Below are 26225 nucleotides of genomic sequence, written 5' to 3'. Positions count from 1 at the left end.
ATCAATCTGGTAAAAACGCGAAAAGCTGAATTGGGACCAAACGGCAGCAACCTCTACTGGTAATGTCACCCATGACAATCTGAGTAAATTTGTGCGCTTGCCAGATTGTGACATGTACGATTTCTGGTTGACGAGCCCCATCTTGGAACCCCTTGAATTCGCTCAAGGATATGGGTCTGTGCTCAAACCTGCTTTGAGCCAGAATAAAACTTTTTTCAGCTGTCTTAGCCAGAATTGCTACAGATGTGGCTGTCCGGGAACACATCTGTAGAAAAGCGTAACAAATCCACCCCTTACAAAGGGAGGTCTAGAATGATCCTGGACATCTATTATCGAGCCCTGTGGCGCAAAACAAAGCTATGCCCCTCATGTCTGTTGCAACGCAGATCTCCCCCACCGAGCTATGTCAATATGGGCAAGTAAGGACTCCATTAAGTCTTGTGCAATTACTTTTTCCTCTGCTAAACCGGCTTTGTCTGAAGACTGTCTAAGCTGTGGTAAGTCAGGAAGTCCCCCATTTATCTGTAGAATGTTTGATTGCCCCGCCAACATGGTTTCGGCATTATCCGGTCGTAAATACAGGCCTGAACTCAGACAAGCCTTCTTAACAAAGGCTTTAAGCATCTTTTCCTCCTCCTTAGACTGGAGAGAAGTGGTGGCAGACCCTGAAGTACCCGAAGATTTTAGCTTAGAGTACACAGAAGATGCTGCTATGACATATGTGTGGCTGAGGGTGAACCTACATAAGGATGGTCTCTCCTTCCATATGCCTGTTTTGGGCATCTAGCCGTTTGTTAACTGGCTGTGTAGAGTATGGCTTGGTCCAGCCCTTTTTTGCTAGAGCTTTATGACTAATCATACGTCATTGTCTCCTCTTCCCGAGGGAGAGACGTTTGTCATGAGGCCATGGAGGTGAGATTGCTTCCTGATAGTCCCCCTGGGGGTGGTACTCATCGAGAGGATCTCATGGGGAGGGATTCCCCCTCTGGGATACAGGGAGGGCATCATGGACCAACACAGTATTCCCACCACTTATCCACCTCTTTCACCCCCCTCCTTACCGTCCAGACAGCTTCCCCATGTACTTATGTCAACACTTCTATATCTGCAGTAGTGGGACGAGGAAGAGCGGGGCTGACTATGTGGGATCTCCAGGAGAAACTACTGACATGTGGAAACCCCAATGCAACACTCTGAATTGGGTGGAGCATTCTAGTGGTCAAACCTCAAGCACCTTAAAGATGGAAGAGGGACTAACATTGCTGTCAGTCACTCCTTAGAGGCACCACAAGCTGAGGTTCTCTCCCGTGTCAGGACGAGCGAAGCCCGTAGCAGTACACCGGGATTCGGCAAGGGAGGTCCAGGCATCCCTAGCTGCTCCGCCGATGGCAGAAGTGCTGAATCCGGACATGGCTGTCTGCCCCCGCACAGGAGAGTGTCACACGGGAGGCCAAGCAGGTACGCACTGCAACGCTCCATGGAAGTGAAGCGGAGCCACATAAAACAGCACAATTGCAGGCAAGAGCAAAGGAGAGCTGTTTGAAGTCATAAAGCAACCAGATTAGGCAGTCGACCAGGAGCCCTAAGAGAAGGTACGGAGGCTGTCGGGGGGGGGGGCTGGGCCTTTGGGTGTTGAGAAACCATTGTGAATTGGTCATGGACCCAAAACCAAGTTGCCAGTACAAATAAATCTTGGACCTGTGTGTGAGAAGCCATTATGACCCGAGCCAATCCCCGACAGAAGAGTACACCAGTGTTGCCAGCTGAGCTGTTGCAAACAAGCCTAAAACGAGGCCTGGCGAACATTAGGCAGTACCTGGCATGAGAATACACCATGGCTGTCTGTTGAAATGCCATATTGATACAAGTCATTTATAACGAACCCTTATACAAGTGTTTCTAGATACGACAAGGGAGGGAAGACAATGGGAGGACAAAAACTATCTTACTAGGCCTTGTATCATTCAGATCGTGCAAGTGCAATACGCAAAGAGCAGGGGGAGGGGAATTGCAAGGTGGAGGGAAGGGGGAAGTGCAAACAATGCAGCATTGCTCCTAATATGTGCAGCCAGGACAGCACAGCTCTGGGTAAGTGCAATGAAACAGTGGACTGTAGGGTTCCAGATACAGCCCTCAAATGCGCAGTAGGCCCGGAGGCAGTGCAGGAGCTACTAGTCATGGAGCAGGATGGTACCCAGTGAGACTCCCAGGGTAGCCAGGCAACCAGTCAGTGCAGAAGACAGGTTGGTCAGCAGGAGAGAGAAAGCAGAAGCGAAAAAGGAAGATCTTGAGCTGCTTCCGGAACTTCAGGTGGTCTGGCTCAAGTTTGAGAGGGGTAGGGAGGGCCTTCCAGAGGGAGGCACCTGCAGAGGAGCAAGCTCTACCCCCTCAATCCCTGCCTGGAGAAGAGGCTGACCCTCAGAGAGATGGACGTGGCTGAGTGATAAAGAAAGAAAAGACTGCTTCATCAGATTAACAGTAGACGGCTGAATGGGTAGGATTATGGGAGAAAATAGAATACCTCCAACATAATCATGATTTACAAGTACACAATCACTTTTGCAAAATCAAAGGAAAGTCTATGGGAAACAAAGCACCCAAGAGGTTTTAATGTTTGCTGATGGCCAGTCTAAGCTTTGCAGTAGGCTACCAATTATTGGAGTAGTTTAGAGGTAATGATGGACTTTTGCACTGTAATTTGTGCATATCAATGAAAGGTCTATTGGAGAAAAAGCTCCCCAAAATGTTCAAAGATTAAAGCTAGAGAATAAGACATTGATGCCCAGAAGTAAGGACTGGCTGGTCAGTCAGATTATATGGCAATCTGAACTACAAAGCTGGCCCTTGCAATTCAGAGTTGTAGCCTTTCAACTATTAATTGTGCTTGGGAGTTCATTGAAACAAGCTTTGGCATAGTGCATTAAGACCTTTGCTTTTCTTATTTCTTTGGCCAGGATAAGTTGACACATCAAAGCACTTGCGTATGAAAGCGGAATCCAAACAGATACATTTAAAACATGTTCCTGTATTTTTAAGTAACTGTCCTTAGAAGCTAAGGACATTTGATAGCTTAGCCCATTTCACGAGACTGATGTCACCTCACCCATCTACTGGCTCGCCCACCTGGACAGCACTACTACGTGTATAATTTAAGGTTTACTGGGTCACATTTTGAATGACTACACATATTGTTGATTAGTTGTAGGTAGCTTTAGATTTCAAGAAGTGAAGAAAAGACTAACAGACTATAGGACTATATTCAACTACATTTTTGTAAATATTGGGGACTGCATATTGCTCGACCATATATTTTTATTGTTCATATCTCTGCAGCAGAATACACATACATAAATGCTAAAGAAGTAGTGAGCCTTCGTGACGTATTTTTATGTAGGAATATAAAAAAGGCACTACAAGTATAAATGCTTGTTTTAGTGATAAAAAACTGTCAGATAACATCTAAAGGTAATCTTTCATACAAGGGTAATCGGAATTGGTTTCTAGGTGCAACCTCATGACAATATTGCTGTCCAACAGTAAGCCTGTCGGGTTCTCAGGGGAGGTAATCGTAGCAGTAGTTTCTCTTGCACTAAGCGCAGAGATCCAACTCCCTACAGAGTTTTACATTGGGTTCAGTACTATTCTTTGCTGAAAGGTCTGCCACGGCATTAGGTGGGAATTTCAATCGCCTTTGGGGTGGAGGATTTAGCTCTGGCAAGCAGGTCTGATGAAAATTATAACAATACAAATAGTAAGCACCCCAGGAATACGATCGAGGTGTTCAAACCAATCCTACAGTTCTACTAGGGAAAATAGAAAAATTTTCCCTAGTCAACATAACTATAATGGCATTGACATCAATTCTTTCTGGGTTAACAGCACGCAGCCCTTTTGGAATCTCCAAATACAATAAGATGGGCACTAATCTTTTCTAAAAGAAGAGGGATCGCTTCTGTGCTGAAACAGGTGCCTGTGTGTCAAAGAGCATGTAAGAGAAAGAGCATGTGCTACAGCTTGCAGCATATGCATAGTGTGAGAAACCGGAAGGCATCTCCCTAGCTAGTCCCTGGGGGTCTGTCATCTAGGTGGCCAGGACACTGCCATCGCTATTTGATCCAGTTCCTGGGGTGGACCAATGAGGGAGGATCACCTGGGTGGGGGTCCTTGGGGAGTGGGAGACCAACGGGTGAGATGCGGTATCCTCTTCTTTCAACACCTTTTCCCCATCCTACCACGTAGGATATTCCAAAACTCCCCCCCAACCCCCTTGCCGACAGGAACACTTTTGCACAACACGAAAGAAAATAGACTAACACCAGAGCCGTTTACCTGAAATGTCCCAATACAAGGGTCAGGCAAAGTCAGGCAATTGACCAGAATCAAACACACCTGACGGCCCTTTCACTTCCCCACAGGGATAAAAGGTGGAGCACAGGGAGAGCAAGGCAGACCGCATGACATTAGAGCTAAGCCAGCACAAAAGTTCAAGAGGCCTGTGAGCCCTCCGCTGACGGAAGCATAAGACCACAAATAGCCAGCGTGTTGCAGCAGGTATCAGCAGTACACAAAACACTCCTCTGATGATTGCCTAGCTTGGGAGAGACGCTGGTCTCGGAGGTACCAACCGGTGAGTGGAGGGGACAGTCAATAACAAACCGAACTGTGTTGAAAGAAAAATAGCAAACTGCTAATTTGAAAGCTTTAAAGAAACCATTGATGAAAGAGGGGGAGGGAACCAGCAACAGAGCCTTACGGCACCAAGTGGGTGCTCACGCAGGAAACTGGGTGATTACCTGATGGTAGAGACTACCATAATCAGAAGGCCCTGGGAAGAGACTAAGAGGGGTCAAAGTGGTCATACAGGGGTCTTCTGAAATCCTCTGTACCATCAAAAGTCTTTGACCGACAGACGATTGTGAAAGCAAAGTGAAATTATTCCTGCATGGTGAAATTCGTACATGAACAGTGTGTTGCAAAGGTTGGCAAGGGTGAACCCGGCGGAGGGATGCCAAAAAGAAGGGACGAAGTCTGAAGTCCCATGAACAGTGTGTTGACAGGAATGAACCCAACGGAGGGATGTCCACAGTGAATTGTTTGAAAAGACATTAAGGTTCGCGAGTACCAAGGAGGATTGTAAAACCAGGGGAAGTGGATTGTCCCCCTTGGCATTAGGATCCGAGCCCGGCAGAGGGAGATCCAGGGGGTGGAAAAGCATCACCCCAACGTTCATTTGGAGAGGAACCTTTTGTTTGTTTAATTTAATGCATCAGGCCCTCGAAGGCAAGAGACTTATTAAAAAGAGACTTAACCTACGAAGAACCTGATAGCTGGTACGGAACTATCTGCTGGTGCTGGGAAGGCTGGAGTGTGTGCTGTGATCGACCTTGTCCCATGCTCAAAACGTGGGGAAGGGAGACCCCTGGCAATCACATGCCGACTTCTCTTTCTATAATTAGTTGTAAGGATTTGGCAATAGTTTTTTTTAGTATGGGCCTTCTTACTTTGACAAGACATACACAAGGTCTGCCTTATTTTTCATTTGACGGTCAAAGCTTGCTCCCATCTTACATTTAAGTTTAGACTGGCGTGTTTCCACCCAGCATTTAAGGTTTAATAAACACATTTGAACTGTGATCACTTGCCACCATGAGTTCCTTACAATAGGTAATGCATGGGCAAGTAGGTTAGCTTTGCATTTTTGTATAGTGCAAACACCTCCTAGCATGGCAACTTGCAAATCAACAACAACAAGCAAGCTACATTCTAATCAAGTCAGTAAAAGGAAGAAGAATGAAGAATGTGCAGAATGAGAGATTATTCATGGCTTTTCTGTAAAAAATTACATTTTGATTTGGTTGCTGAAGAACGGATGGTCTTATTTTCAAAGAGTCAGTCATCAAATTCCACAGAAAGACTGCATGAGCAGATCCGGATCTGCCTCCCAACAAATGTCCTTGTCCAACAAGAGGGTGGGGCTGAGGTGAGGAATTAGCATGTTAGCATTCACATAACGGAGAGAGCCCTGTGAAACATTCATATTTTGTTTGTAAAAAAACAAAGCCCTTTGTGAAGCAGGTTGTACTGTGCTAAACAGGGAGCCTTAAATGTAACTCTTTTGGCAACCAGAAGCTAATGTAATTGAGGAGCGGCTAAGGTGTGGGTTTTCCTGAGAAGTTGTAATAACATTTTGGCTAAAAAAAATCCTGAACCCTATGAAGTCTTGAAAGCAAATATTTAAGGAGAAACAGGCAGAAAACTGAACTAGACGACTCAAAGGGAAGAGGTATAAGAGTTTAAGTGGTGAAATTGACAAGCAGGTGCCAACGACCTTGTTTTCCTGAGCGGCTCGTGAGGTTTGTCTGCCAATGGTTATGCCTAATTTCCAAACACTGTGGACCAGAGTAGGTTTGCCAAGAACATCAGCTCAAAAAGTTGGATTCCAGTTAGGTAGCCGAGATTCTCATAAGCAATTTTGCTCATATTGAGTTTTACGTGGTTTCGATCCATCAAGCTACTGGCATCGGACAGATCCATGAAAACGATGAATGAAATTAAGACGACTTCATCCAAATGCAATAGTGCAGTAGTCATCCTATGAGTAAAAATTCATACCAAAAAAACGAAGAAGCATTGTAGGAGTTTAAGGAAGCAATTGAATACATTATGGTTCCTTGAGATAGGCCACATCAAATCTTTAGGTGAGAAGATTCAAAAGAATCCATGATCACTGATTTGTGATACATTTTTCAGGACGTTGTGTCGGGGAGATAAGTGGAGCAGAAACGCCAAAGGAGTCAACCCAGGAGGGTGGTCTGGTCAGCAGCGTCAAATGCAGCTGAGAGATCTAGTAACACCAATACATCACAATCAACCATCCTCTTAATGTTGTCTAAATTAGAAGTGGCGACTACTTCAGTGATGTAGTCTGAGAAACCTGAATGCATAGCATCAAGAATTTAAGCAGATGCCACATGTTTTGTCTGTCATAGGAACGGCTGACTCTGCTCTTGCCAATCGAGAGAAGAGATAAGGGACAATTTACAGACTTGGACCTTTCTTTATGAGTGGAAGAAGCGAGGCACAGTTAAATGCTTTGGGAAAATGTCCAGGCTAATGGAGACCGCTATGGCATGAAAGATGGATTTTGTTATTTTAGCTCGGCATAGATTGAGGTGAGTCGAGAGATTAATACTCACCAGGATATTAAGAGTAAGAGCTTTTTCCTAGAAGTGTGAAAATGCACATAAGGTAAAGCGATAAGACTTCAAGTCCCAACCTGTCTTGGGAGAGATGTGTTCTGGTATGGAAATCGCCATCCCTCACTTGGTATTTAGCTTTCATTTCTGACAGAACAGGAATACCTTAGTTAGCAAAGAATTTAGCTATCTCATCAGAAATACTTTAAGATTATGTTCTGGTCAATATGCTGCTGAGCAAAAAATCTAGATCTTGAAAAGCTCTTCACCTAAACAATTGTATTTGTAGTTTTTTTTTTGTTTACAATCACAATACTTTTTCAAAGATGTGATTTTTGCTTCAAGAGAGGAAGATCTTCCAGGTTACCGCTCTTTTTCACCTCTTAGCAAGCCCCGCCCACCTGGTGCCTTCCTGCTTGCCGTTCTTTTCCCTACTTAAGGAGCGCTCCAACCTCTTTTCCTTTGCAGCTGGGGAGCAGGTGTAAGTGGATCTAGATCACCTGGCCTAAGCCCCGCCCACCTGGTGCCTTCTGGTTGCCGCTCTTTCACCACTTAGCAAGCCCCGCCCACCTGGTGCCTTCCTGCTTGCCGCTCTTTTCCCTACTTAACAAACCCTCCAGCCTCTTTTCCTTTGCAGCTGGGGAGCAGGTGTAAGTAGATCTAGGTCACCTGGCCTAAGCCCCGGCCATCTGGTGCCTTCCTTGTTGCCGCTCTTTTTCACCACTTAGCAAGCCCAACCCACCTGGTGCCTTCCTGGTTGCCGCTCTTTTTCACCACTTAGCAAACCCCGCCCACCTGTTGCCTTCCTGCTTGCCGCTCTTTTCCCTACTTAAGGAGCCCTCCATCCTCTTTTCCTTTGCAGCTGGGGAGCAGGTGTAAGTGTGTTAATACTGACTTCTGCAATTGTATTCGCTCTCCCCTCTTGCTTCTCCATTCTTTTTGACTGCTTACTCTCGGTTCTCTCCTACCCTCTGCTCTCCCTTTTCCTTTCTCCCCCCCTCACTTTCTTCTATGCACTTACTCTATCAGAATTGTCCCTGGACCTAGTATGATAGCAACCTCGTCTGTCGCTTCCCCATCCCCTTACTGCCCCCCCCCCTCCCTCCAGCACTATCTGAAACGTTGTCAGGCCTAGTACGATAGTCGCTTGTTTTGTTCCTCCCCTCCCTTTCTGCACCCCTTTCCCTCACCTTTGGTTTTCTCCGGCTCTACCAGAAATGTCGTCAGGCCTAGTACGGTAGTCGATTGTCTGTTTCCATTTCCTTCCCACTCTTCCCCTCCCTTCTTTATCTATGTCTTAGCTCTTGCACTATCTGAAATGTCGTAAGGCCGAGTACGATAGTTAATTTCACATCCTTACTGTTCATGGCCTGTAAGAATGTCGTATTTTCCCTTGTTCTCTCCGTTGCCTTGAAGCGCTTTGAAACACATTGTGTATAAGCGCTATATAAATAAACTATTATATCATCATAGATTCAATAATTAATCATTTACATTTTGCTACGCAGAGTTGTAGCTTTTCATTGCTTAGGGTATGGAAACACCAAGGTTGAATTTTTTAAAAGAAACATTTCTCAAAAGGTTTAAACTGTGCCAGGGGAAATCCATGGCGGAGGACAATGTATTGTGGAAGGTGTCAAGAAATGTTAAGGTGTTACGTTTGTTATAGTGCATGATAAAACCGTTGCTAATTGCAGTATCGCGTGAGTCTCTCCTGGGAAAAGGTTGCAGGGAATGACATTTCGCCAAATTTGCACTCCCAAGAAGTTCAAAGCACTTTCCCCAACTATTCCAGGACGGGATTATATAATAATAAATAATACCCATCCTACAATATGTGGGGGAAGGTGCAGGAAAAAAAAGTTGCATCCTTTCCCAGGCAACATTATCACATGGAACAGTAATTGCTGACCTATCTGATAGGAATGTCAGTGAACTTTGGATGGATATGTTTAGGTCTATTTTAAAAGCAAAAATTAAAGGGAATTCCCAAATGTTCCATCCAAAAACAGTCTGATGGTGAAAGAAAAGGTCTAGATGCTGGAGAATTCAGAAGAAGAAGTGAAGTACATAATGGAAGTTTGGTCTGTAATAAGATATTCATAAATGGTGCGAGCGAAGAGTACAAATTCGACAAACTGTAGAGGCAAATGAGGGCATATAGTGCTTGTTCCGCGAGCAGCACATAAAAATGCAGAACTTTTTTAATTCCCACCCAGCACGGGGGTCTGCTAATAACCTCCCTCAGATATTGGTACAAAACCACAGATGAAGGCTTGCATTGAAGGGAGTGGAATGATGCTCCCAGCAGGCACTCCAGGCCTGTCTCTGTGGTCTGCTACACCGGTTCTCTCACCCACCGCACCCAAATCTGAGGACACCTTCACATGCCAGTCTCTGGCGGGCACACCTTCTGTCTCTAACGCTCGTGGAAAGGGGATTGCTCAAAGTAGTGAACATACGCTTCCATGACCGACATTTCTTTTTGGCTGCTATCTTTTCAAAGTGACCTTCAGGGGTTAGGGGTGGGGTGGAAGAGTGTCCGTTATGGACCCAAACCTTTGGTGTTGGCGCGAGCGAAGCCTTCGGCATAGGGTGCGTCAGCTCGTGTAGCAGCCTTTCACACTATATTGTTGGAAGAACAGGTCATTTGGTATGTTTCTGCAGCAAGTCAGTAATAGTTTGCCACCAGATGCACCACCAACAGGGCATGAAGGACACACAAGTGTACGATGTGGACAAGAACAGCATAAGGGCACGGCAAAATGTCCCTTTGCCTAAGGTAGACGGAATCCTACCACTCTGAAACACTTGTGAATGAGTGCGAAATAAATATCATTTACCACTGGCTCTGCGCATTTGTTACTGTAAAGATCTGTCCACAAGGTACATTTGTATCATTGCTCAAAAAGACTCCTGCTTGTTCCCAATGAACATGCCCAACATTTGTATCTGTAAATTGCATTGAGGAGTATTGAGAAGTACCCCACAGAGGTAACGTATTTAAAACAGGAAGCTGCAGACACCAGCTACCATCTGTGTATTAGGTAAGAGGAATACTACATATTTATCTTACCTCATAACTGCGCACCACTCTCATGCCACGACCTCCACCTCCATATGCAGCCTTGAAAATGATGGGGAAGCCGTATTTGTTTGAAAACTCCTGTGCCTCAGTGATGGACGTTATGGGGGCATCTGTGCCAGGCACCACAGGAACCCCTGTAGAAAGGCAGGCACAGGGAGTCAATGGCACATTATTCACATTTTTCATCATAATCATTTTGCTGTGGCATTTCGAGGCCCTCTAAATCGGCTAGATATCCTGCACCAGGACACAGGTAGGACACGGCTGGGCAGGTGGCAAGGTTGCTATAACATCAGCATGTGCTAGACACATTTTTTCCACTGACAAATGACCAATCTATTAACCTGGTGGAAATCACTGTCTTCCTGTGCATCAGCTCACACATTTGCCAGCAAGTGGAGTACTTGCAAACTGGATTACCCACCCTTGCGTTAAAATGTAAACAAAAAGCCTCAATTCACTTTTTCAATGTAAAAATAATTCGATAATCAGACCAACAACCAGTCACTTCATAAGATCTCCATATTGTTTTACACAATCCTATAGCTAAACAAAAATAGAACAGCCACACTAGAGGAGCATTGTGGATCAAAACAAACCCAATGCAAAGCAAAAAAGTTCATTTTGAGCTACACAAAAAAAAAAAAAAAAAAGCACCCCTAGGAATTCCTACGCTAAGAATTCTGATGCACAGCAACGCTGCCGGCTTGTACTCCTACTACTAAACGATAGTAGGCAGACACGATTGCTGTGCATTCCATTTAAAAAGCGTGTAATGCATCAACCTTGAAGTGGCATAGCAACCAATGCATGAAAACCGGTAAAACGTTGTGTAAATAGATGAACAAGTTACTTTCTTACCTGGTAACGTTCTTTCGATGGGATGGTCCGACGACGTATTCCATATCTATGACAGGTAATGTCCACAGCTGTGCTGCTCCGGAAAATCTTTGGCGTCTGCGTCCTGCGTCGATGACGTCAAATGCGCCGTCCCCGAGGACCTCCTCCGACAGCCGACGTCACCCGATGTGATAAGTAGGACGCACGATGCCCATAGCCCCAGTTATAGTTTTTTCCCAGAACGTGTGCCACCAGTTTTCTGCCAGTCAGACACACACAGCCTTGCGGAACGCAAGCTGCAATCGCAAAACAAATTGTGCAGCGGGGAAGGCAGGGAGGGAGCGATATGGAATACGTCGTCGGACCATCCCATCGAAAGAACGTTACCAGGTAAGAAAGTAACTTGCTCTTCGAGGGGATTGGGTCCTCCGACGTATTCCATATCTATGACAGACTCCCAAAGCAGTACCAAGCAACAGGGTGGGAAAGAATTTAGAATACAAATTTAGCATGCCCAATCAAATTGCGGAATAGAGAACTGCCTTGCCAAAGGCCAGATCTTGCCCTCTGATGGAATCGAGGGAGTAGTGACGTACAAAAGTATGTACTGAAGCCCAGGTGGCTGCATCACAGATGTGACGAATAGGAACCCCCCTCTGCAGGGCAGTAGACGCAGCCACTCCCCTGGTAGAATGAGCCCGTAAGCCAGCCGGAGGATCCTTACCCGCCAAGCTGTAACACTCGGAGATAGCTAAAATGATCCAACGAGACAAAGTCTGTTTCGTCACAGCTTGTCCCAAACGCTTTCCAGCGTAACCAATGAAAAGTTGATCGTTCACTCTGACCCGGGACATGCGCGAAATATAAAAGCTCAACGCTCTAATAGGATCAAGCCTATGGAGCCGCTCCTCTTCCTTACCAAGATGTGGAGGAGGATAGAACGCCGGAAGAACCACCTTCTGGCTCAAATGAAATTCGAAAACACCTTCGGAAGAAAAGAAGGACGAACTCCAAGGACAAACCTGCCTTATGAAACACAGTGAAGGGTCCCTTAACTGAAAGTGCCTGTAACTCACTCACTCTGCGAGCGGAAGTAACCGCAACCAAAAACACAGTTTTCAGAGTTAACAGCCTCAAAGGGCAAGAATGTAAAGGCTCAAATGGAGCAACCATAAGAAACTTAAGAACAAGGTTCAAATCCCAACCGGGCACCGGAAAAGGTGACGCAGCGAACACATTAGTAAGCCCTTTCAAAAACTGCGAAATTAAAGTAATCTTAAAATAGGAACACTCTTCAGACGAGCGCTTAAATATGGACAGCGTCGCCAGGTAACCTTTAATGGTCCCCACTTGCAAGCCCCTGTGGGCCAAGGAAAGCAAAAAAGACAGAACCATGGGAATGTCACATTCAAAAGGATCCACATTCTTAACTCTGCACCAGTCGCAGAACTTTCTCCAACGGCAATGGTACAGAGACTTTGTTGCCGGCCGCCTGGCCGAGAGCAACACCTCCATCACGTCTTCAGGGAGGTCCCAATCCTTATACCTCAACCTTTCAGAAGCCAAGCGTGAAGGTTGAGGGATCTGACCTCTGGATGGAGAACCTGACCCCCCTCCCGTGAGAGCAGATCGTATCGGTAGGGAAGACGACGTGGAGGGCAGATGGACAAGTCGAGAAGGTCTGGGTACCACGTCCTCCGGGCCGACGCCGGAGCAATGAGGATCATCCGGGAACCGAACCTCCGTAACCTCCGCAGCACTTGCGGGATGACGGGGACTGGAGGAAACGCGTACAGCAGTGGGAATGACCACTCCACCACGAATGCGTCACCTAAGGCTCCTTTTGGAGGAAATTCCCACGAGCAAAACTTTTCGCACTTCCACTGGAGGCGAAGAGATCCACATGAGGGGTCCCCCAAAGGGCAAAGATCTCCAGGAGAATCTCCTGGGTCAGCTCCCACTCGTGAGAGATCGTGCTATGCCTGCTCAGAGCGTCCGCCGTCTCGTTGTCGTCTCCGGCCAGATGAACAGCCGAGATCGAAACTTCCTGCTGGATGGCCCAGAACTCGAGCTGCATCGCCTCCCTGCACAGCGGAAGTGACCCTGCCCCCCACTTTTTGTTGAGGTAGTGCATGGCCACTGTGTTGTCCATTAGAATCAGGACACTCTTTCCACGCACAGTAGGCAGAAAAGCCTTCAGGGCTAGCCTGACGGCCCTCAGCTCCAACAGATTGATATGGAGTCTGGACTCCGACGGAGACCGACCGCTGACTGTCAACTCGTTGGCATGAGCTCCCCATCCCGTGAGGGATGCGTCCGTCACGATCGTCACCTCCGGCCAGGGCAGCCAAAATGGGACCCCCTTCATCAGATTGCCCTCGACGGCCCACCACAGAAGGTCCCGGGCTACCGAGGGTGGCACCTGAACAGGGTCCGACAGCCTGCCGGAGGACTGAGACCACTGGAGCTTGAGTGCCCACTGCAAAGATCTCATCCGCAGACAAGCCTCTGGCACCAGAAGAATGCAGGATGCCATAAGGCCGAGCAGTCTCAAGAACTCGGACGCTGGGAGATCCTGGGCAAATTTAAACTTGTTCACCATCTGCTGAATGTGAAGAGCCCTCACCTGAGGAGGAAAACACTGTCCCCAGGGACGTGTCGAGCACTGCTCCGATGTACTGGAGCCGCTGCGTTGGTGTCAAATGGGACTTCTTTAAATTGAGGGAGAAGCCCAGCCTGTGAAGGGAGTAGCAGGTGACGGTAAGATGATCCAAGACTTGCTCGGGAGAGCTCCCCCTGATCAACCAATCATCCAGGTAGGGGTAGACGTGAATCCCCCCTTTCCTGAGATGCGCTGCCACCACCACCATGAGCTTGGTGAAAACCCTCGGGCGGAGGTCAATCCGAACGGCAGGATCCGAAACTGAAAGTGCGAGTCGCCAACCGCGAACCTCAGGTACTTCTTGTGCTTGGGATGGATCGGCACATGGAAGTAAGCATCCTTGAGGTCGAGAGACACCAACCAGTCCTGAAGTTGAAGGGCCTGGAGTCACCATCTTGAACTTGTCCTTCCTGAGGAGTTTGTTCAAACCGCGCAAGTCCATGATGGGTCTCAATCCCCCCGTCTTTCTTCGAAATCAAAAAATAAGGGGAATACCATCCCTTGTTCCTCTCCGCTACAGGCACCAGTTCTATCGCGCCGTTCTCCAGCAGGGCTTGAATTTCCTGCGCAAGGAGCGGATCCGGACACTTCAAAGAGAGGTTCCTTGGTGGATTGTCGTGAGGCCTCTGCCGAAAAGGAAGACAGTAGCCGTGGGTTATGATCTCCAGAACCCACACATCCGAAGTAATGGCTTGCCACTCTACAAGATCAGCCTTCCCCCAACCGGCGAACCATGGGACCTGGCCTCATGACTGAGTGGTAGCGGCTGTGGCGTTGCCTGAGGGCAAAGAGGCAAATGCCCGAGCGGCCTTGGCACCTCGAGTACCTTTGTTTCCACCTCTGGCACTATTACGATGGCCTCTTTGACCGCTAGCTCCCCTCGCTTTACTGAAGGAAGAGTAATAGCGAAAGGAACCTCCCCTCCATTGCTGTCCCCTAGGACGAAAAGTCGGAGGTTGGCGAACTGCAGCGCCCAACGACTTTGCTGCAGCTTTGGAGGTCTGCAACCTCTCAAGGCTCTCGTCAGCCTTGCTGCCAAAAAGGTGTTCACCGTCAAAGGGCATGTTGAGGAGCTGGGACTGCACATCAGGAGCGAACCCAGACTTCCGCAACCACGCAAACCTGCGCATTACGGTGCTCGCCGCCATGGACAGGCTGACACAATCTGCCAAGTCCAAACCCGACTGAACGGCCTCACACATGGCATCCTTGCCATCCTGAACCATAGCAAGGAAACCATCCCGTTCGTCCCCTTCGGGAATATGTTCAGCCGCTAATGCAACACAGTTCCACAGAGTGTGTGCGAAACGAGACAAAGCACATATGGAGTCCCCCTGAAGAAAACACTTTCTTCGCCCAGCCGTAAAAACGTTTGTCGTCCCTATCCGGAGGGATGGTAGGATACGACGCCTGCTTTGCCGGGGCCGTAGCCTCCTGCATCACCAAACTCTCCGGAGTGGGGTGCCTGGACAAGTAGCAGGGGTCGCTACTGGCTGGATGGTATTTTCGCGACAAAGACTTGCCCACTGCCGCGAGACTCTCCGGAGCAATCCAAGCCGCCGCAACCCTTCTCTGCAGAGCCACATGAAACGGCAAAACCGGGTCAGTGGGGGGACCGAGATCAAGGATGTCCGTGAGATCATCCTGAACGAACTCCCCTGGGGGAGCTGACCAACCCAAATACTCGGTGACCCGAGACATAAGGTGCCGATATGAAGAATCGGCATGAGTGCCAGGCTCTGGCCTACAAAACTCCACCTCCGTAGAGGTGTCCAATCCACTGGCATCATGCAGTGACTGCCTCAGGTCATCAAACTGGCTATGGCCCGAGATAAGCTCATCTGGAACCGTAACCGGAAACAAGCCGAAATCAGAGCCTTCATCACCCTCTGAAATGTACTCCAGGCGCGGAGAGGAAGACCTCTGGGGACCAAAGCAGTGCCTGACCTTAGCCAGAGCCTTTCTAGGGGCAAACCCCGGGCCACGGGGCCCCTCAGACACCCCCGCCTCGAAAGGCGTCGAGGGCGGCGAACGAGTCGGCGTTGACAGAAAAGGCGTCGACGTCGAGCGAATCGGCGTCAACGTCAGCTGCAGCGTCGCCAGCATCGGCGGCGTCGACACAGGCCTCGAAGCCGGAGCTCCGAGCGTGTCTCTCGATGACCTAGGCGCCGACAACCCCTTCGGAGGCGGAGCCTCGAGAAAAAACGTCGACGACCTCGGCGCCACAGGCGTCGATGTCTTCTTCCAAGACGGCACAGGATCACGCGGTCTCGAGCGCGTCAAGGACCAGGACCTGGAACGGGCATGGCGAGAACGGCTACCCTTGTCCGAGCGGGATCTCTCCCGCGAGCCGTGCCGACCACCCGAGCCCAAAGGCGTACGAGCGGTGTCTCTCGACCGGTGCCGAACGACCCCACTCGGAGGCGCGGACGGACCGGTGCCCTGCGATTCAAGAATCGCTAGCATCTGCTTCCCGAAGGAAGCCCATTCCTCCGGTGTCGCTTGCATGGAGGGACAAGTGACCCGCCGACGGGCAGAGTCCTCGGAAGAGGACGGGGAAGGCGACCTATGCCGGCGCTTCCGGGAATGCCTCGAAGAGGCGGAGGTGTGGCGAGACCGACTCCTGGAAGGAGACCCACTGGACTTCCGACGATGACGCCCCTCGAGTCATCCGTCGAAAGCCCCGCAGACCTCGACTTCCGGGGCTTAGACACCCAGCCTACCGACAGCTTCTTCTTGCATTCCCGCAAGGCCTTTGCCGTGAGCGACTGGCAGTCGACACAGTCGTCCGTATCGTGGGCCTCCCCGAGGCACCACAGGCAGTCGTCGTGCGAGTCCGTGACCAACATCTTGGAACCACAGTCCCTGCATTTCTTGAAGCCCGGACGCGGGGTTGAAGACGAAGTAGACATCGCCACGAACAGGTCTTCACAAAAAACCGAACAAGTTCCACGAACCGAGAATTCGAAAACAGCAAACTCCAACGAGTCGAGGCGTACCGAGATTCACGAAGCGAACACGTTCGCGGAAAAAATGGAACTGAGGCTATGGGCGTCGTGCGTCCTACTTATCACATGGGGTGAGGTTGGCCGTTGGAGGAGGGCCTCGGGGACGGCGCATCGATGTCATCGACGCAGGACGCAGACGCCAAAGATTTTCCAGAGCAGCACAGCTGTGGACATTACCTGTCATAGATATGGAATACGTCGGAGGACCCAATCCACTCCAATTACATTTTAAATATATTGTATATATAGGCGATACATGATCATAAGTCAGTCAATACAGTTACCAGGCTTACACTGGCACTTTAGTTCTTTATCATACAAAATCTTAAATATTATCAATGTGTTTCGTCGTGTTGGTAGTCCCTTCAACTCGTACATCTGAAACGTTATATCAGCCAGCATCTCGCAAGCATTAAAAGCCTTCTCCCCCAAAACAAATGTTCGCTTCAGTCAACATAACGTTTTAGCTTGCTGGATCAAGCATGCTCTGTTTCGTCTTGTTTCGCCTGTGATACTTATCCAGAAAACCAAGGGTGTCATCTTAGTCTTGATGACTTGGGAAGTTGTTTAATGAGAATAAAACTACCTAAACCTTCAGTCAACCAAAGCACAGTGGTTGAATTTACAAAATAATTTACAAAACAAAATACATCTGCCTTTGTAGAGGTCATCTACTCCATCAGGGATGGGCAGAAGGAACAAATGCATGTTTCCATACAGGTCCTCTGATAAAAGGAGGAGCGCAGCCCAGTCATGTCCCCCAACTGAGGACGATAAGTAAAACACAATAGCTCAATGGTTATCTCAGGATGATCGCTCAAGGGCAACACGCTCACCTTGGAAGCAAGACGACGTGGCACAACACAGGTTCGATCCCCGGGTCGGCGCTTATAAACATCTGGGTACTGAGTGTGTAATAAATAACCATTTATAATTATGATAAATCAAATTAAATGTTTCATTCTGGACAAATACAAGATGTAGGTAGATAGTATGCCCTGCTCTGTGCATTGGCTCAAAATCATACCCAAGACATCATATAAAAATCTCTCATGGATGTACATTTTTCCACATCAAATTGCACGCAAGTCCCCTTAGTAGAGTTAAATTGTTAACCGCCTCAGAATTACCCTCTTAACCTACCTCTCATCTGCCTGCTAGCTAAAATTATTCCCTCACCCCTAACCTGTCTGTCCCTCACTTCCTCCACCTCCACTCTAGCGCTTCACCCATCATGGTCACATACCGAGCACAGCTGGCCATACTGCCTACTTGCACTTAAAAATGTCCAATGTTGGTTGTCCTGCATCTATGTATGTCCACTTATGTATTGTCCCCGGTTACTGTTCCATTTACTCGCCTCCACAACCTGGTCCGAATGTCCCTCAAACTCACCCTATTCTAAGAAACCCAGTGCTTCCTGTAAAACCTGATTTCTTATCTATTGTACGTTCGTTTGTGTTCAAAAGAGCATTGTTCCTCCAGTATATACATAAGAAATCCTCAAGAATGTTGGCAGAAAAATCAGAAAACGGGGCAGGGGGGCTTGTAATCCTATCCTATCTATGAACCAATACAAATGTTTGTAACAGTAGATGTCGCAGTACAAGCACATAAGAGCTATTGGCTATTCGGTTTTTTCAAATGCAAGTCTATTGTTTTGTTGGTATTAAAATGCAGCCAACCCTCCGGCCCCACGGCAGCAGCAGGCTTTAAATCTAGGAGTGGCGAGTCTGGCGTGGGAGCTGGCGAGTGTGTTTGTGTGTGAGGGGCTGGTGCTGGGCTACATTGTCATCTGTTAAGTATGCCAAGGTATGGCATATTTTGCTTTGTGGCTGCGCTATGATATCTTGTCTATGCTCTGCTTTGAAAGGCTACACTATAAATAGGTTATGCTACACCATCTCCTGTTTCAATCTGAAGGAACATATTGTGTACTATTTGCCCATTAGGATCTATATATGTGTTTTGTTCCCAAACCTAAATGCATCCGTTAACTGGAATCTACTCGAGTTTTGCCAATTTCCCCTGCCGTTTTCTGTTTTCATCAACCCATACTTTGATTTATTTGGTACATGCCAGTTTGTTTATACTAGCTGCTTTGGTCATGTTATGGCAGGTTACATTATGGGATGGTTTATTAAGAGGATTGCTGACTACCACACCACTATAACCATCGCCCATAAAGGTTCTAGCACGCCCCAAGAACTTTAAGGAATCATGTTCCTGGGCTTTGCTCCAAGGGACGCGATGGTTGAAAACACCCTCATTTAAAAGTGCGCACATCTACTTGCAGCATTCTGGCTGTCCTCAGCCTATGGGAGTACGTAGAACGGGCTTGCCCCTCCGTTTAGCACAATGACACCCTGACGCTGAAAAAAGCTTCAAAGTCTGACCTCTGTTCTCCCAAAGACAGCGTTCAAATCCTTAGATGTTTAGCACAAAAGGATATGCCTAGTATACGCCTAGGTTGCTCTGAGACTGTGGTGGTTATTTGGTGCAGTATGACAAGTAACCACTTCCGAATGCGAGTTAAATTATTAACAGGCGTACAGGCTTCCCAGATCACCATTTCTGTTGACTATGACCAAGTAGGGCCATATTCGCTTCGGTTTCACACTCATTGTCTCCATTTTGGCAGGCCAGCAGAGAAGCCCTTCAGCACTCGCCTTGGGCACACTGGTTTGCATGTTGTTTGGCTTGTAACCTGAAAAATCCCCCCCCCCGCCCGCTCCTCAGTCCAGCGAGGTGGCCTTCTGTGGCATAAAGGCCTGTACAAACCGGGTTGTAGACTCATGGCCACAGTCAAAGCAAAGTAACATAAAATGAGAGTAGGGTGCCAGATTGTTGCTACACAAAGGATAGACATCTGGCCCATCTCTACTTACCAACCCTATTTGGTCAGACATCCACCTCCACCTTTCACTTAGTCTAATGAATGCATCCTGCATTGTGACCTCGGACTACTTTTCCTCACTCTAAAAGGCTAAAAATCAATACACTTTACTGGCCTACTTCCAGTTGAGGTACACCACTCGCTCACTGCAAACTAAAGGTTTAGCACGACATCCCTTGGCACACACTCTTAATAAAGACCATTTTCAAATCAGGGTGGCAGGAATTTTCAATGTTACTATACCAGTTTGACCACTTAACTCCCGTACCAACAACCTTTACCTTTATATGCCATCTATTCTCTTATTTCACTCCTGGCTCAAGCTTGGCAGTCACAGAAGTAACGTTCACACATTTGAATTGGAGTATGAAGTTTAAACTCAAACGGGCAAAGAAGCCATCAAACATACAGGACTGCCCAAGCACACACAAGCCAATCTGGCATCTTACTTTGCATTCTGTACTAAATTACAATTCTCCAAATCTGCCTTGGAAACAACCCAATTATCACACGTCTTCCTCCTCCCTTTCACAGAACCACTGTCCACCTAACAGATCTCACACGCAGCTATGCACTAACAAAATATTCTTCCCCCGCTGCATCTCTCGCTGTGTTTGTGGCACCTAATGCCAGCTTTCCCCTCCTTTTATCTTCTCCTCGCGCATTTTCTTCAAGTAGACCAACCTCTGGATACCCCTGGAGGAGGCACAGAGCTCCCTTCCATGGACGTACCCGAGCGCTCAGATACTACTATGGTGTGATTTGGTGCAATGCAAAAGGATATGAACATAATATATCAAACGTCATCGATATGAGAAGTGTTAACTGCCAACACAAGAGCGTTACAAAGCAGAGGAATAAATGATACTTCCGAGAGGGGTGGCCTTTGCCCCATCTTAGGGGCAGAATGGCACTTGCCTTTGATGGCGGGCAACAAATCCCATCAGCTGTAGCCAGAATAGTAAATGCATGGTGAGGGATCATGGGAGTAGTAGTCCGAAACATGCGGAGAGCAGTAGATTGCAGGCCCCTGTTCTAGAGTGGGATGGCTGCCACTTGTTTTAGATGGGGTCAGACGGAGGAGGGCATATGTTCACCTAGGAGAAGACTCATGGCTTTTCTGCTCCACTTAGTCACATGCACTGGTGGCAAAGTGCAAACAAGCCGATTAACGCCAGGACAAGAGCTTTGTTACACTGCCAATTTGTTTCTAATTGTTGGATGGCATCTGTACCCATGTTTTTATCAGCTTTAAAGTGTTAGGCCAAAGATTAATCTCTTTAGTATCTGAAACTTGGCAAAACGCCTCCAGAAGGCTACTAAGTTTAAAAGTCCTACACACTACAGAATAATGATCGAAGTATCAACAGTCACCACAGAAAGCATATTGCAAATCAGCATGTCAAGAGGTAAGGCATACTGCACTGGGATGAAAAGCTGGCAGGAAAGTGAATATTAGGCAGTCAAAACACGTCCGATGAAACCACTAACTTAGAGCTAAAAGGTGCTGCAATAAGTGAAACAGCGGGAGTGTTTACGGTTTATAAAAGCAGCATCTTCTCAATCAATAGTTCATTCATCTCACCTCATCCAGCAAGTAAAACTGCTGATTAAGACTTCCTTTGGAAAAGCTGATCCCAAACTGTTCAACCGAAGGATGAAGAGAAGTTCAAAGTTTACCTACCAAACTGTTTCAAAATGAACCCCTTCGGTTTGCAGCACAGCCCGACATGTTGAAGTCAAATATGCAATTCAATAAGTAATTAAGTTAGCATTAGGAGCAGTATACTTATCTATAGAAGATACCTTGTGGATCATTTACTCTCAATCTCCCTAAAACGAAAATGCTGAGAGGAAATTGGAAACCTGGAAGGAAAAAGTCACTTACTTTTTCTCCAGCATCACTCCTGTTCTCCAGCATCGGTCTCGTTCATAGATTCTCATGCTGTGGGAATCCTAAGTAACAATATGCTGTTTCAAAGAAAGACAAGAAACTGCATACCCTTTGTGTTCTCTTAGAGTTGTGTTGAGTCATTTACCCATTAGCCAATAGGAAGTGCCTTCCCCTTAGCTCCACCCCTGGAGGCCAGGTGCAAAGATCAGCCACAAGCGGGGTAGACAGGAGGGTGACATGAATCTATGAAAGATACCAATGTTGGAGAAAAATGGTTACATGCAAGTGACATACCTTCTACAGCTTTGGATCTTTCATAGATTCACATACTGATGAATAGATAAAAAAGCAGTAACATGCACTTATTTGCATATACACAAGAGCAGGGAGGAGGAAGATGGGTCACCTCAGGCAAACAAGGGTACAAAGGTTTGCTTGTCCAACCCTGGACTCCTCCACAGGGTTCTTGTCAATGCAGAAAAACTTGAAGGTATGCAGTGACCTTCATGTAGCAACCCTGCAGATGTCCGACAGCAGCTCAGTGTATTGTATATATATATAATTACCATCCGTTCTACCTCAGCTCTTGATCACTGACCTCTAAATGGCACTGCTAGCCCACAGCAGATCTACAGATGTCGATACTACCCACCTAAAAATACATGGTGGTCTAGAACTTGCAAGTTACTACACGGATTTCCTACTAATAGTGAATTAATTTTTTTATTGGGTATTGATAATGTGCCTATACAGCAAAAAGTGTTTCAAAGCGCAACAAGGTAAAAGGGGACTGGGGGGCAGGAACAGGGATAAAGAAACACAAAATGGCCTTACTAGGCCTTGTGTCATTCAGATCGTGCAAGTGCAGCAACAAGTGCCAGTAAAGGCAGAGGGCCCAAGGGTTATGTGTGTGCGAAGTGGAGGCCAGAGGGACAAGTGCCAGGGCAGGGCAGTGTGTGCAGGGGAAGGAGGTCCACATGCTAAGTGTGAGGGACAGGGCTGAAAGGTCTCAATAGGGTGCAGGCACAGCCAGGAGAGTGCAGTGGAGTGGAGTGGATCCCGGGAGGGCAAGTGCAGGTTGAGGTGGTCAGGGGGGGACCAAGTGTAGGGGTAGACTGGTCCAGAAGGGCCTGGTGCCCTGTAGGAAACTGAAGGAACCAGGCATCCAGTCAAAAAAAGGCAGAGGGGAACATTAGCTGGGGAGGGGAGAAGGAAGGCGACGAAAAGGAGGGTCTTGAGAATCTTCCGGAACTTAAGGAGATCAGGCTCAAGTCAAAGGGGCAGGGACGCCATTCCAGAGGGAGGCACCTGCGGAGGAGAGAGATCTACCCCCCACTCTCTGCTTGGAAAAGCATCTCATCTGGAGAGAGTTGAAGCTGGGGGACTGAAAGGCTCTAGCAGGGAGCTATTTTGAGAGAGTTGGATGTAGCAGGGTCCCAGGCCCCAGACAGCCTGCAGAGGGTCTAGAAATGGATCCTCACAGCAACCAGTGGAGAGGTTTTAGGGCCAGAGAGATGTGGTCCCTGGGCCTGAAGCCAAGGATAATTTTTGCAGTCCTATTCTGGATTAGATGAAGGGGGTCGAAGGGAGGAGTTTGGCAGGTTAAGGAAGAGACTGTAGCAGTAATCCAGCCTGGAGAGGGCCAGAGCTTTTGAGACATTTAGTAGTTTCCGGGGGAAGTGAGGAAAGAATGCCTCTGAGGAGGTGTGGCTGAAAGTGAGCCTATTGGCAAGGTACCTGATGTGAGGAGAGAGGAGGTCGAAGATGACACTAAGGTTTTTTCCTTCACATGAGGGTTAGGGGAGGGGGGCCATGCAGGGTGGCCATAATGTAGGAGGGAAGGAGGGAGATGGGGTCCCAATGAGAAGGATCTCAGTCTTACTGGCATTGAGACAGATCGTTAGCAGCACACCATGCCTGAATAGCAGTCAGACAGTCAGGAATAAGAGAGGAAGAAGAGGAGGGAGTGGAAGGATGCTTGAAGGAGAGCTGCGTGTCATCTGCATAGGGCTGGAAGTTAGAAGAGAAGGCAAAGATTAAATGGGCTAGAGGTGCAAGGTAGATGTTAAAAGGCCATGGCAAGAGGATTTTTGAATACATCAAAAACTGTAAAACTCCTCAATAGTACCAATTACTTGTTGCGTGTTATTGCCGCCCACTTATCACGTTCGGAAAAGACTGACTGAAACCTCACATGTTCAACTTAATTTTCCGTCGCGTTCTACCGTCCAGTACTTTTTGGATGCATCACTATTGCACTATAGTGACAGTCTATTACTTGTTCGGCCAGCTATTCGCCTCCCTAGCTCCTCCTCCCCGCAGTGCAGATGCGGCTGTAAATTAGCCTTAGCAATGAACAGACTGGGGGCGAAAGCTGCAGCTTTGCTGGCACAGGAACCTCCTTCAACAGATGTTCATTCCTCTTGTAATACCATCACACACTCTTGAACACAACATTAAAGATAATTAAGTTTAACCTGTGCTTAGCTAATAGTCCTATGCTTAATGTGATCGCAACCCATTCCAGCTGCTTTTCCTTCAATTTCAAGGCTCCCATAAATTGGGAGTGTTTATGATACTTTAAGGCACTCTGTGTTCACCACAAAGCCAATGTTTTAGTTCTTAGCACTTAAGCTGTGAGCCCAACATAGTAAAAGGCGAGGATGTGCACTTGCCAGCTGGTACCAGAGCTCTGCAAGTGACCATAAAACAGTACTTGTGATGTTTTCCTTAAGAGTGCAAAACATGCAGACTATTTCTGAACTCCTCCATTAAGGTTCCATCCCATACCCTCAGAAAGTGAATAACTATAAAATATAGTAGGAAAGACACAAGAACTAAGTTCAGATGTGAAGTGGCACGGATCTGAGAGCAATTTAGCTTTGTCACAGATATCAATATATCATATATGTGCAAATGCTTTACCCAAGGGTGCTGGAGCTGCTTCAGAGGCCTCGAAATGATTCCCTGGGACCCGTCACAAATCTAAGATGGAGTACGTATCCCGAAAAATGTAACAGGTTTGGAAGCATCAACTAACAGTGCTTGTACCCTTAAAAATAATTAAACTGTTCCGTACTCCACAACCTCTACTTTACGCCGAAGAAGTTGAACAAATACTGCTACTAAGAGGACAAAAAGGGACCTACTATTAACATGGATATCAACGGAAAGTCTAATTATTGGTCTGGCCTTTATGGAAATATAAGAACGGCAAGACCACGCAGAAAAGGAACAAGCCAAAGAAACAAGGATGCAAAATAAAGGAGCAGGTTCAAAACTAAATGGCATGTGTGGTGGGAGAAGAGTGCTAGACCACTTTGTAGAACTTGTGGAGAGAGTAGTGTGCAATGCGATATAAAGTGGTAGATTGGACGTGAAGTATTACAGGGCAGCCAAGAATTGTTTCCTAGAACATCAGCTCATTGACAGAGAAGGCTGCATGTACACCATGTAAGCATGCAAATGGCAAGTACGCACCACCTGGATAAGGCGGTGCGTACTCGCAGTTATCAGCTAGCTTGGTGCTCCCAAGCTAGCTGATAACTGCAAACGTGCCATGGCACGAGACCGGTGCACAAGGCACGTGAAGCAAAATGATGAGCATATCTGCAAGAGCTCAGCTTACATTTCAATTAGAACGGATATGCTTGAAGAGTCTCATAGGGACATAGCCTCTAGCATTAACAAATACTTCACAATTATGCCGACCTGCTCGGCGTGATGCAGGCATTGGGCCCAAATTTCAGTTTACTGGAACAACTGTAGGGCGACGCAGATGCATAAGTAGCCCCAAATGGCGATTGTGAATGACGAACTCTTGGGTGCAAAGGAGAACTTCTGCATTGACTTCAAGCTCACACTTGCTGTAGTTGGAAGAAAATTACAGCTGAGCAGAGTAACTGCCAGATTCTACTCGACACTACACGTTACACTAGTAATCAGGGGCATAGCTTGGTCATTAATATAGGGGGAGCAGGAGGACTCCGGTTTCCTCAATAACCAATGGGGTGTATCCAACTACAAGTAGTATGGAGGTTTGTTAACCGCGCTTTATGGATTTTGTTAACAAAAAATATCTATATCTTATTATGACTGCTGTACCTTCAGATCTTTCATTTTAAAGCCTTGTTTGCAGCACGTAGTTCAGTCATAATTCAATTCTTCCAGGACTCCTACCCAAAATTCTGTATTCCTCTTCATGACATCCTGCAACCACCACCTCCTTTATTTCACTTAATCGACGGCGTGAGAACCATGGCTGACAATTGAAGTAGCCACCAACATGAACTGTAAAATGGAATGCACGATTGATTACATGTGTTGCAACACAGATCTGTCAAACCATGCACCCACCACTGATTGCTTACTCTGTATGTAGCTGTGAAGAGATGTCCTCCTTATTTTACCAGTACTGTATGCTAACTCTACTGCGATTCCAGAACTACAGGTACCAGAATGCAAATAAATAAAGTCTGGTCTGAGTGGACTGCTCACAAGTGATTTGTGAATTTTAGGTGTCCAGTATTTGCAAATCAACGTGCAAAGCACAATTAAAATGACAGCTAGTGCAGCAGGTTGATTGGATTGGATTTGTAAGGCGCTATAAGTGACAAATGATTCAGAGCGCCCAGTGAGCCA

At 47.3% G+C, this 26225-nt stretch overlaps 1 protein-coding gene across 5 annotated transcripts in view; it reads right to left on the bottom strand.

Annotated features, from left to right (window-relative positions):
* The window catches only part of PC (pyruvate carboxylase), a 2561538-nt gene that overhangs the window by 1832389 nt on the left and 702924 nt on the right, over positions 1-26225 (bottom strand). For all 5 annotated transcript variants that reach the window (XM_069644789.1, XM_069644792.1, XM_069644793.1 and 2 more), the window contains one exon: positions 10273-10418. In XM_069644789.1, the coding sequence (XP_069500890.1) occupies positions 10273-10418 (146 nt within the window). The remainder of the gene's footprint in view (positions 1-10272; positions 10419-26225) is intronic.

The sequence above is a fragment of the Ambystoma mexicanum genome, chromosome 2p (assembly GCF_040938575.1).
Source record: "Ambystoma mexicanum isolate Mex_15411 chromosome 2p, UKY_AmexF1_1, whole genome shotgun sequence".
Classification (NCBI taxonomy): Eukaryota; Metazoa; Chordata; class Amphibia; order Caudata; family Ambystomatidae; genus Ambystoma; species Ambystoma mexicanum.
The sequence above is the reverse complement of the archived record's forward strand: the minus strand, read 5'-3'. Positions and strand labels throughout refer to the sequence as shown.